General features: G+C 41.7%; 1 protein-coding gene across 3 annotated transcripts in view; it reads left to right on the top strand.

The window, feature by feature from the left end:
* ccdc66 (coiled-coil domain containing 66) overlaps nt 1-17,608 on the top strand; it is a 72,951-nt gene that overhangs the window by 26,352 nt on the left and 28,991 nt on the right. For all 3 annotated transcript variants that reach the window (XM_043708098.1, XM_043708099.1, XM_043708100.1), the window contains 5 exons: nt 2,797-2,912; nt 10,065-10,244; nt 11,446-11,577; nt 12,569-12,819; nt 16,583-16,667. In XM_043708098.1, coding sequence (XP_043564033.1) covers nt 2,797-2,912; nt 10,065-10,244; nt 11,446-11,577; nt 12,569-12,819; nt 16,583-16,667 — 764 coding nt within the window. The remainder of the gene's footprint in view (nt 1-2,796; nt 2,913-10,064; nt 10,245-11,445; nt 11,578-12,568; nt 12,820-16,582; nt 16,668-17,608) is intronic.

Below are 17,608 nucleotides of genomic sequence, written 5' to 3' on the forward strand. Positions count from 1 at the left end.
ATCTGTGCTCATGACTCTTTGGTGTGACTCCATAATCTTTGCCAGCCTTTGCTTCTTGTATGTTTCTCATTTATCAATCCACCTCTTTCACTTTTTACTTAGCTCTTATTGTATAATCTTTGCTTATTGGCCAGTTACTGAGCCTCATTAAGTTACTTTGAGAGATTTTTCCATGTTACCATATGAAATATTTTTGAGGACATGTCTTGTTCAGCAACATTTTGAGTCTGGATGTAGGTTTGCTCACTGAGCTGCAAGGTTCATTTCCAGACGTTTCTCCACCCTACTAAGTAACCTCTTCAGTGGGCCCCCGGGTGAAGCACTACTGATGATTCCTGCTTTCTATGTATATATATGTTTGGGTTTCTTTGGGTTGGTGGTGTCATTTCCTGTGGTGATGTATTTTCCTGTTCTTTTTCTCAGAGGGTGGTAGATAGGGTCTAACAGGATGTGTTGATAGAGTTCCGGTTGGAATGCTGTGCTTCTGGAACTTCTCGTGCGTGTCCAAGGATGGATGTGTTGTCCCAGTCAAAATGGTGTCCTTCCTTATCTGTATGTAAGGATAGTGAGAGAGGGTCATGTCATTTTGTGGCTAGTTGATGTTCATGTATCCTGGCTACTTTTCTGCCTGTTTGTCCAACGTAATGTTTGTTAGAGTTCCTGCACGGTATTTTATAAATGGCATTAGTTTTGCTTGTTGTCTGTGTAGGATCTTTCAAGTTCATTGTCTGCTGTTTTAATGTGTTGGTGGGATTATGAACTACCATGATGCCAAGGGGTCTGAGTAGTCTGGCAGTCATTTCCGAGATGTCTTTGATGTAGGGGAGAGTGTCTTGGGTTTCTGAAGTTCAAAAGACTTCAGAAATCTGGAGAAATAAATAAGACCAACTCCCAAAAAATGAAACCAGATGGATCCGACGCACCATGCTTCTACGGATTACCCAAAATTCACAAACCAGGAGCCCCCCTCAGACCCATAGTCTTGCTATCTGGAACGCCAACATACAGATTGGCTAAGGAGCTTCACCAAAGACTAAAACACTTAGTAGAAGACTCACACCACTCCATCCAAGAATTCCTGAAGACCATCAAAGACACTAAGATAGAAGAGGATGAAATAATAGTCTCCTTTGATGTAACAGCCCTGTTTACATCAATCAATGTTAACCTGGCCAAGGAAACACTGACTACGCTATTAGAATTCCTAAAGAGACATATAACAAACACCACTAACTTCATCAGCAAGGACAGTATCGTCAAGCTAGTGGACCTATGCCTTACCCCACACTTCACCTTCAACAACAAAACCTACAGACAAACCAACAGAACACCCATGGGATCTCTGATATCAGGGTTCTTAGCAGTGGCAGTAATGCAGAGACTCTAACAAATAGCTCTGCCAACAATCCAATTCAAGGTTTGGGTCTGCTACGTGGGCAACACCTTTGTCATCACTAAACGAAGCAAATTAGAGGAAACCTTTAAGACCATCAATAATACCCTTACTGGCATAAAATTCACTAAAGATGATGAAAACAACAACAAACTGCCTTTCCTAGATGTCACACTAGAGTGAACAGCCAATGGGGAACTTCAAACCAGCGTCTACAGGAAAACAACACATGCAGACCAAATATTGAACTACAGAAACAATCATCCCAATGTCCACAAACAAAGCTGCATCAAACATTATTTCAATGAACCAACATACACTGCAGCACAGAGAAACTACGCAGCGCAGAGGGAAATCACCTATACTGTGTATTCAAAAAGAATGGGTACCCAATGAACACAGTCTGTTAATTTCTCAGCAGCAAACCCAAACAAGCAGACAATACACGTCCAGAAACCCTAGCCACTCCCCTACATCAAAGACATCTCAGAAATGACTGCCATACTACTCAGACCTTTGGCATCATGGTAGTCCACAAATCCACCAACACACTAAAAGAGCAGATAATGAACTTGAAAGACCCTATACAGACAACAAACAAAACTAATGCCATTTATAAAATACCGTGCGAGAACTCTTAACAAACACTACATTGGACAAACAGACAGGAAACTAGCCACCAGGATACATGAACATCAACTAGCCACAAAACGACATGACTTTCTCACTAGTATCCTTACAGATAAGGAAAGACACCACTTCCAACTGGGACAACTCATCCATCCTCGGACAAGCCAAACAGAGACACGCACAAGAATTCCCAGAATCTGCATGGCATTCCAACTGGAACTCTGTCCACCCTCTGAGAAGAAGAACAGGAAATTACATCACAGGAAATGACATCACCAACCCAAAGAAACTCAAACATGCAAATAGAAAGCAGGAATCATCAGCAGTGTTTCGCCCGGGGGCCCACTGAAGATGTTCCCTAGTATGGTGACTAAACGTCTGGAATGAACCTTGCAGCTCAGCAAGCAAACCTACACCCAGAACCTCAACCTGAGCTACAAATCTTCTCAAAACTCACTTTTTGAGTCTTTTTAGCAAACTTTTATTAAAACTGGCTAGAGCTAGAAGTGCTAGACTTTTGTAATTGTGCTGTTTTGGGGTTGCAACCAGAGCAAGTTATTATAAGATTATATAGACATTTAAATAATACGATATCCACCAGTACTTAAAAGTTTAAATGAATATTTTTCCACTGTTACAGCTATTTCTTGCTGACTAAAATATTTTTTTCCTTCCCACAAAAAATACTAAACCTTGGCTGTAAGATTGGATTTCACAATACAAATGGTTAACTGACACAATTGATAGTGTTTCTTGTTATTGGAAAACTACAGATGAACAGGTGGCTTTAAAGAAACTGCGAGCAAAAGATAATGCAACTTCAGAAGTTCTGGAGTGGAATCCATGGGGACGCCCTGGTGCAGCAGCACCTGCACAATCAAAAACAAAGGTATGGGTTTAAAAACACTTTAGGTTGTTATATTCTCTTCCTTTTGCAAACTTTGCATACTTCCCTCCACCTTTCTTTAACTCACTGGTTTTTTAATGTTTTCCCCTGCTGAAAGAAAGGTAAAATATTTTTAAAATTAAATCTGTAGTCTAACTTGAGTGGCCATAATATTGCTTGCTAATATTGCAGTAGCTATTTTGTTATACACTGTACATGAATGTCATTTTGCCCAATTTCTTGCTTATATATTTGCCTTATTTGTCACCCTCAAAATTTAGGAAATGGAATATTAATTTAATTGAGCCAGTTCATTTACAGTGCAAGAGAAAAACTGCGAGAAAGGCACTTTGACACCTTTTTAGCTTCCCATCAAAGCACACAAAGCTGCTGTATAAACTGCTGATGAAAACACAGAGATTGGGTGAGGTCAGCATATGAAGGGTAAGATGAAGTAGATTCTCAGACTGGTTCTCAGACTGGACAGAAAACAAATGCTCGACCTTGGACTAAGGCATTGATGAGAAAGTGAGGTCTGCAGATGCTGGAGATCAGAGATGGAAATGTGTTGCTGGAAAAGCGCAGCAGGTCAGGCAGCATCTAGGGAACAGGAGAATCGACGTTTCGGGCATTAGCCCTTCTTCAGGAATGAGGAAAGTTGGTCCAGCAGGCTAAGATAAAAGATAGGGAGGAGGGACTTGGGGGAGGGGCGTCGGAAATGTGATAGGTGGAAAGAGGTCATGAGGCGTTCTTCCTCCAACCGTCGTTTCGCTGTGGTCTGACGATGGAGGAGTCCAAAGACCTGCATATCCTTGGTGGAGTGGGAGGGGGAATTGAAATGTTGAGCCACAGGGTGGTTGGGTTGGTTGGTCCGGGTGTCCCAGAGGTGTTCCCTGAAACGCTCCGCAAGTAGGCGGCCCGTCTCCCCAATATAGAGGAGGCCACATCGGGTGCAAAGGATGCAATAGATGATATGTGTGGAGGTACAGGTGAATCTGTGGCGGATATGGAAGTTTAAGGCATTGATGAAATATGTATGTTAGCAATCTTACATGTGATTCCTTGTAAAATAAAGAAGTCAATATTGCTAAAGATGACGAAGACAATGCAATGCCAAGAAGAAAGAACTTGGACTTAGGTAGCACCTTTTAAAACCTTGTGATGGTACAAAGTATTTTACAGGTGCCATACAGAATTAAATAATTTTGTGTAATTACTGTTATAGACTGATATGGCAACCAAGTCTTGCACTGCAGAGTACCAGAAATGCAGAGAGAAAAATTATGTTAACTTTAGTAATCATAAATAATATGCTACGAAACAAAAGTTCCTGTGTTCTTCAAGTAGTAGCAAGGGATCTTTCACCTTCACTAGAGACAGGAAAGGGACTTTGGCTTAAGAACATAAAAATGTCAGCTATAACAGTGCAGCAGTTCCTCATTTCTTAAGTTGAAAGGACATCTTTTGTTCTAATATGTCTTCACAGTAGTTAAGCAGGTAGTTCCAACACATCTTGCGCAGAATCTGCAGCAATCATTCTGCTTGATGGATTTTTTTTTCCCTAAAATAAAAATCATTATTGTAATGAGGTTAACACTGGGCTCAGATGTTTATGGCGTTGGTGTAGCTGATCTGGATCACCTCAACAACCGTTGTCGATTTATAGCCAGTAAAGGGCCTGAGTTTAACTTTGGTAATGTTTTGCTACACTAGAACTGAGCATCTATTTCCAGGCATCTCGTTTATGTTGAAGAATGCAAGAGAAGCAGTGAAGGGAAGGAGGGAGAATAGAAAAGCGCTAGTGGTAGGGGAATCAATGGTTAGACGGATTGACAGGAGATTTTGTGGTCCCAGTGCCAAGATCCAAGATGTCCCCGAAGGGGGAGGATGAGCAGCCAGAAATCATGGTACATATTGACACCAATGATCTAGCCAGGAAAAGGATTAAGGATCTGACAAATGACTACAGAGAGCTAGGTTGGAAGCTGAAGAGCAGGATAAGTAGAGTAGTGACCTCATGTTTGCTACTGGTGCTACGAGACAGTGAGGTGAGGAACAGTCAGCGAGTGCAGATTAAAATGTGGCTGCGAGGCTGGTGCAGGAGGCATGGCTTCAGATACCTAGACCATTGGGATGCCTTCTTGAGAAGGTAAGACCTGTACATGAAGGATGGGTTGCATCTGAACTGGAGGGGCACAAATGTCCTGGGTGGGAGATTTGTTCGTGTGGTTCGGGAGGGTTTGAACTAGTTTGGCAGGGGGTTGGGAACCAGAGCTACATATCTGAGATGGGGAAGTTGTAGATGGGGCAGTGACAGGATGTAGTGAATCTTTCAGGAAGGTTTTCTAGGTGATGAAACAAAGGGATTGGTTAAAGAATGTCTGCTTTAACGCAAGCAGTGTCAGATGAACTTAGAGCATGAATCTGTACTTGGGACTATGATGTTGTGGCCATAACGGAGGAATGGTTGCTAAATGTTCCAGGGTTTAGAATGTTTAAAAAGAACAGGGAGGGTGGAAAAAGAGGAGCGGGTGTAGCAGTGCTAATCAGAGAGTGCATCACAGCTACAGAAACGAAGATTGTCAAGGAAGGTTTGTCAGTATGGGTGGAAGTTAGGAACAGCGAGGGAGCAGCCACCTCATTGGGGGATTTCTATAGAGCCCCTAATAGCAGTAGGGAGATTCATAGACTGGCAGATTTTGGAAAAATGCGGATGTACCAGGGTGGTTGTTATGGGTGACTTCAACTTTCCCAATATTGACTTAAACCTCCTTAATGCAGATGGTTTGGATGGAGCCGTTTTTGTCAGGCTTGTTCAGGAGGGTTTCCTTACTCAGTATGTAGACAGGCCGACGAGGCGAGAGGCCTAATTGGACTTGGTGCTCGGCAATGAGCCAGGACATGTGTCAGATGTCACTGTGGGAGAACACTTTGTTGACAGTGACCACAACTGCTTCACATTTACCACAGCCTTAGAGAGGGAAAGGAGCAGTTACCAAGGGAAGATATTTAATTGGGGGAAAGGAAATTATGATGCTATCAGACAGGAGTTGGGAAGTACAGATTGGGAGTAATTGTTCCACAGAAAGGGCATAACAGGCATGTGGAGACTGTTTAAGGAGCAGTTGTTGTGAGTGATGCACAAACTTGTTCCTCTGAGACAGGCAAAAAGGGGTAAGATTAAGGAGCCTTCGATGGCGAGAACAGAGAAGCTTGTTGTCAAAAGGAAGAAGGCAGCTTATACGAGGTGGAAGAAGCAAGGATTTAGCACAGCTTTAGAGGATTACAGGCCTACTAGAAAGGAGCTCAGAAATGGACTGTGAGGAGAGCCAGGAGAGGGCATGAAAAAGGCTTGGCAGGAAGATTTAGGGAGAACCCAAAGGCATTTTACTCATATGTGAGGAATAAGAGAATAATCAGGGAGAAAGTAGGGCTGGACAGGGATAGCATTGGGAACTTGTGCGTGGAGTGTGAGCAGATTGGGGAATTCCTAAATTAGTTTTCCCTGAAGAAAGGGACCTTGTTGCGAATGAGAACTTTGAGGAGCTGAGAAACAGGCTTGAACAGATCAAGATTGATGAAGTCGATGTGCTCGAAATTGTGGCAAACATTAAGATTGAAAAGTCCCCAGGGCCAGGCCAGATTTATCCTAGGTTGCACCGGGAACCGAGAAAGGAGGTTGCTAAGCCACTGGCGAAGATCTTTGCTTCCTCACTCTCCACGGGAGTCGTACTGGATGATTGGAGGGAGGCAAATGTTGTTTCTCTTTTCAAGAAGGGGAATTGGGAAATCTCTGGCAAATACAGACCAGTCAGTCTTACGTCTGTGATCAGCAAGGTTTTGGAAAGAATTCTGAGGGATAGGATTTATAACTATTTGGAAAAGCATAGTGTGATTAAAGGCAGTCAGCATGGCTTTATGAGGGGCTGGTCATGCTTCACAACTCTTATTGAGTATTTTAAAGAGGTGATTATACAGGTCAGTGAAGGTCGGGTAGTTGATGTGGTGTATCTGGACCTCAGCAAGGCATTTCATATGGTTCCCTATGGTAAGCTCATTCATAAAGTCATGAGGTATGGGATACAGGGAGATTTGGCTGTCTGGATTCAGAATTGGTTGGTTGACAGAAGCCAGAGAGTGGTTGAAGATGGAAAGTATTCTACCTGGAGGTCAGTGGTGAGTGATGTCCCACAGGGTTCTGTTCTTGGGCCTCTACTCTTTGTAGTTTTTATAAATGACTTGGATGAGGAGGCTGAGGAGTGGGTTAGTCAATTTGCTGATGACACAAAGGTTCATAGTATCGAGGGCTTATTTCAGGCTGCAGCGTGACATGGACAGGATGCAGAGCTGGGTGAGAAATGGCAGATGGAGTTCAACCTGGATAAATGTGAAGTGATGCATTTTGAAAGGTTGAACTCGAATGTTGAATATAGGATGAAAGACAGGGTTCTTGGCAGTGTGGCGAAACAGAGGGTTCTTGGTATTCAAGTGCATAGATCCCTCAAAGTTGCCACCCAAATGCATAGGGTTGTTAAGAAAGCATATGGTGTTTTGGCTTTCATTAACAGGGGGATCAGGTTTTAGTGCCACGAGGTTTTCTGCAGCTCTACAAGACCCTGGTGAGACCACACTTGGAATATTATAGGCAAAAGTGAGGACTGCAGATGCTGGAAATCAGAGTCTAGATTAGAGTGGTTAATAGTGGTTTCTAGAGTAGTTAATAGTCTAGATAATAATCTAGTTAATAGTATAAATTAGAGTGGTGCTGGAAAAGCTCAGCAGGTCAGGCAGCATCCAAGGATTCTCCTTTGAATCCTACAACTTCCTCCAGACCAAAGGGATAGCCATGGGCGCCCGTATGGGACCCAGCTATGCCAGTCTCTTTGTCAGGTACGTAGAACAGTCCATCTTCCGTAGTTACACCGGCACTACTCCCCACCTCTTCCTCTGCTACATTGATAACTGTATTGGCGCCACCTCGTTCTCCCACAAGGAGGTTGAGCAGCTCATCAACTTCACCAACACATTCCATCCTGATCTTAAATTTACCTCGACCATCTCTGACATCTCCCTCCCCTTCTTGAACCTCTCCATCTCCATCAATGACGACCGACATGACATTGACATTTTTTACAAACACAACCACTCCCACAGCTACCTGGATTACACTTCTTCTCACCCTATCTCCTGCAAAAATGCTATCCCATATTCCCAATTCCTCCGCCTCTGCAGTTTCTGCTCCCTGGAGGACCAGTTCCACCACAGAGCACAACAAATGGCCTCCTTCTTTAAAGACTGCAATTTCCCTTCCCACGTGGTTAAAAATGCCCTCCAATGCATCTCATCCACATTCTGCCCTCAGGCCCCACCCCTCCAACTGTAAGAAGGATAGAACCTTCTACCCTACCAACCTTCACATAAACCACTTCATCCACCACCTCCAAACGGACCCCACCACCAGGGATATATTTCCTTCCCAACCCCTTTCTGCAAAGACCGTTCCCTCCGTGACTACCTGGTCAGGTCCACGCTCCCCCCAACAACCCACCTTCCCCTGCCACCACCGGATTTGCAAAACCTGCGCCCACACCTCCCCCCTCACCTCCATCCAAAGCCCTAAACGAGCCTTCCACAACCACCAAAGTTTCACCAGCACGTCCACCAATGTCATTTCTTGTATCCATTGCTCCCGATGCGGTCTCCTCTACACTGGGGAGACTGGACACCTTCTCGCAGAGCACTTTAGGGAACATCTCCGGGACACCCGCACCAATCAACCCCACCACCGCGTGGCCCAACACTTCAACTCTCCCTCCCACTCTGCCGAGGACATGCCGATCCTGGGCCTCCTCCACCACCGCTCCCTCACCACCCGATGCCTGGAGGAAGAACGCCTCCTCTTCTGCCTCGGAACACTTCAACCCCAAGTCATGTAGACTTCCCCAGTTTCCTCATTTCTTCTTCCCTGACCTTACCCCAGTTACAACTTTCCAGCTCAACACCATCCTCATGGCCTGTCCTACCTGCCAATCTTCCTTCCCACCTATCCGCTCCACCCTCCTCTCTGACGGACCAACTTCATCCCCACCCCCATCCACCTATTGTACTTTTTGCAACCTTCTCCCCACCCCCCCCACCGTCTCCGATTTATCTCTCCACATTGGATGCTCCCTGCCTTCAGTCCTGATGAAGGGCTTTTGCCCGAAATGTTGATTTTCCTACTCCTCGGATGCTGCCTGACCTGCTGTGCTTTTCCAGTACCACTCTAATCTAGACTTGGAATATTGTGTCCAGTTTTGGTCGCCCTATTATAGGAAAGATATGGAGGCTTTGGAGGGGGTGCAACGAAAGTTTGCCAGGATGCTGCCTGGACTGGAGTGCTTGTCTTACAAAGTGAGGTTGAATAAGCTCGGACGTTTCTCTCTGGAGAGGAGGAAGAGAGGTGACCTGATTGACGCATGCATGTTAATGTGAGGCAAGGATAGAGTCAATAGCCAGAGACTTTTTCCCAAGGTCGGATTGACTGGCACGAGGGGTCATAGTTTTAAGATATTAGGGGGAGGGTATTGAGGAGACCTCAGAGGTAGCTTCTTTACACAGAGAGTTCTGAATGCATGGAATGTGTTGCTAGCAGTGGTGGTGGAAGCAGAGTCATTAGGGACATTTAAGCGACTGCTGAACATGCACATGGACAGCAGTGCATTGAGGAGTGCGTAGGTTAGGTTATTTTATTTTATTTTAGATTAGGAATAAACCTCAGCACAACATCTTGGGCCGATTGACCTGTTCTGTGCTATTCTTTTCTATGTTCTATTGTTGCTTTCACAAAAGTAAATTGAAGAAAATGTCCAAAGACACGATTTATTTCTGTTTATTTAGCCTCAATCTGCAATTTAACAAATTTCAGATAATACAAATTAACTAAAATACAGTCCCTGATGTATTAGAACTTTAATGGATCAGAATCCAAACACGTGTCTGTGAAAGGTTTTTCATTTTGGACACCTCTTGGCAAGCTTCTCCCTCAAATTTTTTTAAAAAGTTTTAGCCAACCACTAACTCTAAATCTTTCTAGCATAATCTAGTATAATGCCGAGAATGCTACTGTATGTTATCAAGTTACAATGTGCAGATTGTTGCCTTTGTTTCTCTTAGTCGCAAGCAACGTTACCAGCCGCATCCGGACCATGTACTGACAGTCGAGTGATTAACACAGCCCCCACTACAGTGAACACTGTGGATATAAACATTCCTTCAGATCCTAATGTTGGTAAAGCTTCGAGCTTTAGTTTTCCAGATTTACCTGCTGCCATCCGTTCAGCTTTTGTTCTTGGGGTAAGAAAGACTTGTTATGTTCTTCCCCTGATGTTTCATGAGAAAGTAATATGTTTCTTGCTGAAGAAATCTAATGGTGAAGTGAACAGTATTACTTCAAAAGAAACGAGTTATAAATAACTAATTCTGCCAAATAAGCTTATTGTATTTGAGCTGGACTGATTTTTTTAAAAAACTGAGAATGCATTCTGTTGTGAAAAATGACTTGCTCTCGTGTTAATCTTTTGATTAGGTTTACAACCAATGGTTGACTCTCGACTGCAGCTGCCCTCTGGACAATAAATATTGGCCTGGCCAGCAATGTTCATGTCCCATGAATGAATAAAATATAAAAAGTTCTTGCTTTACACTTTTGATATTTTCACACATTTCCCTTGGGAAGCACTGTTAGTGGAAAAGTTTGCAGGTTGATTGACAATATTAGGTGCAGGCACGTAAATTCTCCTTCTATGACCACCTTCTATATCAAGTTATCCCCATATGATGTATGATGGGAACAGTTTGAACTACACAATCCACAAAATAACAGAGTTTGGGTGACAGCATAAGCTGTATCACCTATTCTCACTCCCGCTGGTTGCCAGAATATTCCAGAGTATTCCATATTTCAGAGCTGGGCCGCATGTCTCTACTCACCAGAATTGCCCGGAATGGGACATGATCCAACACAGAATTGAGAATGCTACCATTAAACCTTATTCCCACTCCATTGTCTGAACAGTACATTGATTTTATTTATCAAAGGCACGTTGATGTACTGATGCTAGATAACTATCAAAAGCAATATGATATATTTAACTATATTGTTGCAACAGTAAATACACTTTCAATCTTCTGTATTGCAGTGTAAATTTATCAGTCTAAACTGACCCAGCATACAATTGTGTAATTCATATTGATATGTTAAAAATTTGACCCTATATATCTGGATTGGTGCCAAAGTATGTCCCTTGATCCATCCTGCTTGTCCTCAGCTAACAACAGGTGTTAATTTTATTTTTTGAAGTTATTGTTGTACTAAATGTATGTTATGCACACAGAATTAAATGAAAATATTAATTGGTGGAATCATTGCATCATAAAAGACTGCCAGTTATCCCGTTAGCAAACCATCAAATCACATGTAGGGTGATATCTGCTTATCTTTAAGTTAATTTATTCTGCAAAGTGTTTTGAAGTGTTTCCTTTTGGTGTTATATAGGAATCTGCACCACTAGATCATCCTTTCAGTGCAGTAAAACGTGATCAACAAAAGAAGTGGCTCCAAGAACTGGATAAGCAAAGAGAGGAAGTAAAAATTAGGAAGATGCAAGAAAAGCTAAAATATTCAGAGGTACACATGGAAACAACTTATCCAACCTTTAGTTCTTCCTGTGCTGCACTGCGGCCATAAGATTTGGAGTTTATTTAATTAATTCAAAAGGAAAATATCTACTTTATCTCTAATGTAAAGTATATTGAGAGCTATACAGTAGAGATGTAAATTATGCTTTTATCTCCTAACTTAAGGCAGCTTTTGGGTATATGTATTTCCCACTCAATTGGGAAAGGTTGGTGAGGCATAAAATGATTTCCCAATTTATAATCGCATCATTTTTTTTTGTATCCATGAGTGATTCATTTGATCAGTATAATCACTTTAGTGCTTCTGTGTAATGTGTGTGGCATGTGTGTGCGTGAGCAAGACAGACAGACAGACAGAGAGTGTGTGCGTGAGAGGGGGTGAAAGGTGGAGGATGGTGGAATTAATTTTCAGTTTGAAGTTCAGCAGTTTTTTACTCCCTACCCTCATTTGCCACCACCAAACAGCCAGACAATTCTCTAATGAAAATCAGCAAAAAAAAGACAGCTGGCTGACTATGGGCAGGTAAAACTGCAGACTCCAGTGTTGAAATACTGGTAGCTAAATAAATTGTGGGAAGGGGATCAAAGCCATTTCACATTTCAAAGGTATAGAATCCAGAAAAATTATGAGGTCCAGAATCTTTCCTGCTTCTTTTAGCCCTGGTATGGAAAATTCTAATTTCAATCTGGCCTCCTGGTTCTTCCCCTTTGAGTTTTAATGAGTAGGGTGGCCTTGGTGGGTACCTCTTACAGCAGCCCTTTTAAAATGCCATTCAAGTCATAATGACACAACAAGGTGCAGCACTTAATAAATCAGATAGTGCATTGACTACATTAAAATATGATTTCGTTCAAATAAATGTCTTTGGAAATCTATAGAAATGGGCAAAGTACCACAATGGTCCAGCCAGTTGGGGTGGGTTAAAAATTTCCCTACACTTTTCTAACAATCAATCATTGCCTGTCTTTTGCTTTAATAGGGCGATGATCACAACAGATGGGCTATGCATTTTGATTCTTACCAGAGGAAACCTGAGCAACTGACTCCAATTTCTGTGCACACTTCTGAATCAACACTAGAAAAATCTTCTGAAAAGGGAGATGGAGAACAGCAGTTTCCTACACTCACTGTTCCTGTACTCAGTCACCATAACTCTTCCACTGGAGAAAATGTCAGCAACATTGGCGTTTTTATGGGACCTGATGTGCTGTCTAACCCACAGAAGACTAGGTTAGGCTCATCTACAATTTTTATATGTTCCACTGCATGACTCTATCACTCCCTCAACTCATCTAATATTTAAACTCTCATCTCTCATCTATGTCTTTGTTATGTTCATACTTGATTCCAGCACATTACTGGCTGGCCTTTCACATTCGGTCCTCCGTAAACCTGATAATCCAAAACTGCGAACTGAGACTTGCACCTTGTTGCATATAGCCATAACATCTGTGTTCAGTCATTTACACGAGCTCCCCATCAAACAATCCCTCAATATTAAAATCTTCATCCTTGGTTTCTCATCCATCCATGCCTCACCTTCCTATCTTTGCAATCTGTTCCAGCTGCAAAACCCTCCAAGCTAACTGTGCTCCTGTAATTCTGGCCTCCTGAACTTCTGTGATTTTAATTGCTAGCCATTCATGATGTTGTCTTTTAGTCTCTGGAGTTCTCCTCTTAAACCTCTTCACTTCATAATCTCTCATTCCTCGTTTAAGACACTTCCATAAAATCTGTCTCCTGGTCATTTATTCTAATGGCGCTTTTGTGGTGCAGTGTTGAAGTTAGTTTACCATACTTGAGTGAAGCACATCGGATGTTTTTATTTCCGTGATGACAGAGGACATAGCTGAAATAATTGCATGCTTCTTTGCCATATGTATGAACAATTTCTGCCTTCACGTGAGGTCCCCAGCATCACACATGCCAATCTTCAGCCAATTTGATTTACTCCACATGATATTAAAAAACAGCTAAAGTCTATAGACATTGTGGCAGTAATGTTGAAGACTTGTGCTACAGAACCAGCCATGTCCCTAGCTGAGCTGCTCCAAAATGCTACAACACTGGTATCTCCCTATCAATATGGAAGACTACACAGGTATGTTTTGTGCATAAAAAACCAGACAACTCTAACCTGGACAATTACTGTCCTATCTATCTACTCTCCTTCATTAGCAAAGTGATGAAAGAGGTTGATGATGCTCTTGAGCAGCACTGGAACTCACTGACCTTCAGGTCAGGTTCCCACAGGCCCACTCAACTCCTATCCTCCTTACAGCCTTCCTGCAAACATTGACCGAAGAGCTAAACTACAGAGGTGAGGCATGAAGGCAGCATTTGATCAGGTGTGGAACAAAGGAGCAATATTGGAGTTAGTGGAAATCATGGACAGCTGTCTTCAGGATGGAGTCATGTCTATTTATGAAGGAAGATAGTTATGGTTGTTGGTGATTGATCATTTTAGTCCTGGGCCATTATTGCAGGATGTTCCTTGGTGTCGTGTCCCAGACCCAACCATCTTTAACTACTTCATCAATAATCTTTTCTCCCTTATAACGTCACAAGTGGGAATGTTCATCGATGACTGCACAATGTTTTAACATCATTCACCACTCTTCAGACATTTAAACAACCCATGTCCAAATAGCAAGATTTGAATAAAAACCAAGTTATTCATGTCAATTACATGCTATACAGTAACCATCTCCAACATGTAAGAATCTAGCTATCTCCCTTGATATTCAACAGCATTGCTATCACTGAATCCCCAACTTATCCTCAGCCTTCAGAGGGTTACTGTTGTCCAGAAACTGAACTGACCAGACATCAGATACTGTGGCTACAGACATCAGATACTGTGGCTACTGAGATCAGAGGCTGGGAATTTGGCTCCTGTCTCCACAATGCCTGTACTGTACCGAAATAACACAAGACAGGAATGTGATCGAACACTCTTTACCTACCTAAATAAGTGCAGCTCCAACTACACTCCAGGCTCATACCATCCAAAGTATCATGCTTGACTGAAACTCCATCCACCATCTTCAATATTCATTCCCTTTAGCACTGCAGCAATTCACCAAAGCAACTGCAATAGCAACTTCCAAACTCTCAGCCTTTGCTTCTTAGGAGAACAATGGCAGCAAAGTCAGAGGAAAATCCACCACTTATAAGTTGCCCTCCAGGTCGAACACTATCCTGACTTGGAACCATATTGCTATTTCTTCACTGTTACTGGGTCAACAGATAGACAATTTTCCCAAACAGCATGGTGGATTTATCTATTCCAGGTGGTCTGTAATAGTTCACGAATGCAGCTCAACGCTACTTCCTTGAAAGTAATTCAGGATGGGGAATAAATGCTGGCCTCGTCAGAGCTTGTGAACAAGCTTTTGAAGAAATGCCTATTGATTATGCAACAGATAAAGAAAATGTTCAAATTGCTCAAACAAAATAGCAAATATAGCACTGTCAGTTGTAGTGAACCAGAAAAGTTAGTTATTATAGATGTCGCAATATATTTTTAAAATAAAAATCGGAAGTGTAATTGAATACTCCCCACTTGCCTGGATGAGTGCAGCTCCAACAGCACTCTATGCTTAACATTGTCCAGGATAAAGCAGCCTGCTTGAGTGGCACCACATGGACAAACTTCAATTCTGTCTGCTCAGTTGCAGACATGTATACTGTCTACAAGATGCACTGCAGAAATTCATGAAAGATCTTTAGACAGTATCTTCCCAACCCACAACCATTTCGATCCAGAAGGACATGAGCAGCAGGTACCTGGGAGTGATAACACCTACAAGTTTGCCTCCAACCCACTCACCAATCTGACTTGAAAGTATATCTCCACTCCTCTACTGCCACTGAGTAAAGGTCCTGGAATTCCTTCTCTAAGAGCATTGTGGATCTACCTACAGCACATGGACTGCAAAGGTTTGAGAAGGTACCTCACCACCACCTTCTCAAGGCCAACTAGGACTGGATCATAAATGCGGGTTCAGCAAGCGATGCCCACAACCAATGAGTGAATTAAAAAAATAAATCGCTATGAGGCTATAGTAAAGTCCAAGAAGCTGTGAAGTGCTCAGAAGAAGCCTGTGCACAGTTAAAAGTTAGTCAACTGAGCTACATATGTTCTAGATAGTTGGGTCTCGAAGGATGACCTAAATTATTTGAATAGCTCTGTAGTTATAGCTCAAGAAAATCCTATTATCTGTGAAGGGTTTGCACACATACCATAGTTCAGTAAAAATCACACAACACCAGGTTATAGTCCAACAGGTTTAATTGGAAGCACACGAGCTTTTGAAGTGACGCTCCTTCATCAGGTGATCACCTGATGAAGGAGCGTCGCTCCGAAAGCTAGTGTGCTTCCAATTAAACCTGTTGGACTATAACCTGGTGTTGTGTGATTTTTAACTTTGTACACCCCAGTCCAACACCGGCATCTCCAAATCATAGTTCAGTAAAGTTGACAGTGGATGTTGAATATCCACATTAGTATTTGCTTTGTGCATTTGTGCAAGAAGAGCTCAGGAAAAATCCAATGTTAGAATTGACTTGGTGAAGCTTGCCACTTGTGAAATGCTTTAGTTTTGCTTATGAGTAAGTGCTGGAATGCAGTTTTTAAGAATTTTAATGAGATTTAGTGACTCTCAATATCATTATCATGGGGGCATGGGGATTTGCTGAAAACATTTGTGGGATCTCTTTAATTACATGCTATTTGATGTACTATGATATATTAAACCATTGTTTGTACCCATATTTACCTTAAGTTAACTTGTGAATGGCAAATGAAAGTCTCAACCTTTTGGTCAATAATTTATGCATGTCTGTTTGAGTTATACCTAATAAACTAGTCTATCATAATTGACAGTCAGGTTATACATTTATTTTAGTACTACTTATTGTTTTATCGTGCTTTCAACATTACCAAATCTTAAAAAAATGCTAGAAATTTTTCAACATTATGACTTTTCAGCTTTCTGCGATCCATGACTGCTTTATTAGACCCAGCACAGATTGAGGAACGAGATTTGCGTCGAAAGAAGCAACTAGAACACCAGGTGATTGTATTATCTTTGTTTTAAGAAAACAATCTCACGCATGCATGATTTAAATAGTCAATTTTTATTCTTTTTTCATCGTTTGGTTTGTGTACAGTCTTTTGATTCCTCCATTGTACTATTGTTAAAGAATAACAATTTATGGAATCAGGCAAGATCTCAAAATCAAAAAACCAAGGAAGTATTGTTAACATCATAATTTCCAGCAGATTTCCTTCATTCCTTTGGTTTCTCTACCCATATCCACAACCCAAAAGTGAAGCAATGTGTTACAATCCTTGCATAAGTTTATCTCTGACCAGTGTCAAAAGAACTGTAAAATCTAAAAACATAGGAGATGATTTGGCACATTATACTTAAGCCCACTATGTTGAATTTCATCATTTTGTATTTAGTGGTACAGATAGTTCATAATCCCTTGTGAATTTTTCATGAGATTTGGTGACCCGCTATGTTATTAAGACCTGTGGTCTGTTGCTGAGGAATCTGTAGGATCTACTTGATTACAGCATCATTGTCTGTTACCCGTATTTGCTTCATGTTTGGGATGTTAGAATATGAGTCATTTCTATCTTTGCACATTCTAAATTTTGTAAAATCAGTAATCTTTGCATGTTTGTTAAAGTTTTAAATCTGTTATCCTTAACAAAATAAACCCTGGCTGAATTGTTTCAATTACTACCAGATAGAGCCTATGCCTAGTTAATTGGTTAGATTATCACTCTAGTTAAATTTAAAATTTGTTCTAGCTTGTGAAGGAGTCCAGAAAGTAATTGATGCTTCCCTCTGACCTCAGCCACAATATCACTCTTTGTGTCAACTATTAGTTCCACTCGTGTTCTCTTTTTACATGCCTCTGCAATCCTTTTAATTGGATTTGAGCATTATTAGCAAGGTCAACATTAACCCATCATTTGAGAAGATGATGGTGAGTTGTTTTC

The sequence above is a fragment of the Chiloscyllium plagiosum genome, chromosome 18, assembly GCF_004010195.1.
Source record: "Chiloscyllium plagiosum isolate BGI_BamShark_2017 chromosome 18, ASM401019v2, whole genome shotgun sequence".
NCBI classification, from domain to species: Eukaryota; Metazoa; Chordata; class Chondrichthyes; order Orectolobiformes; family Hemiscylliidae; genus Chiloscyllium; species Chiloscyllium plagiosum.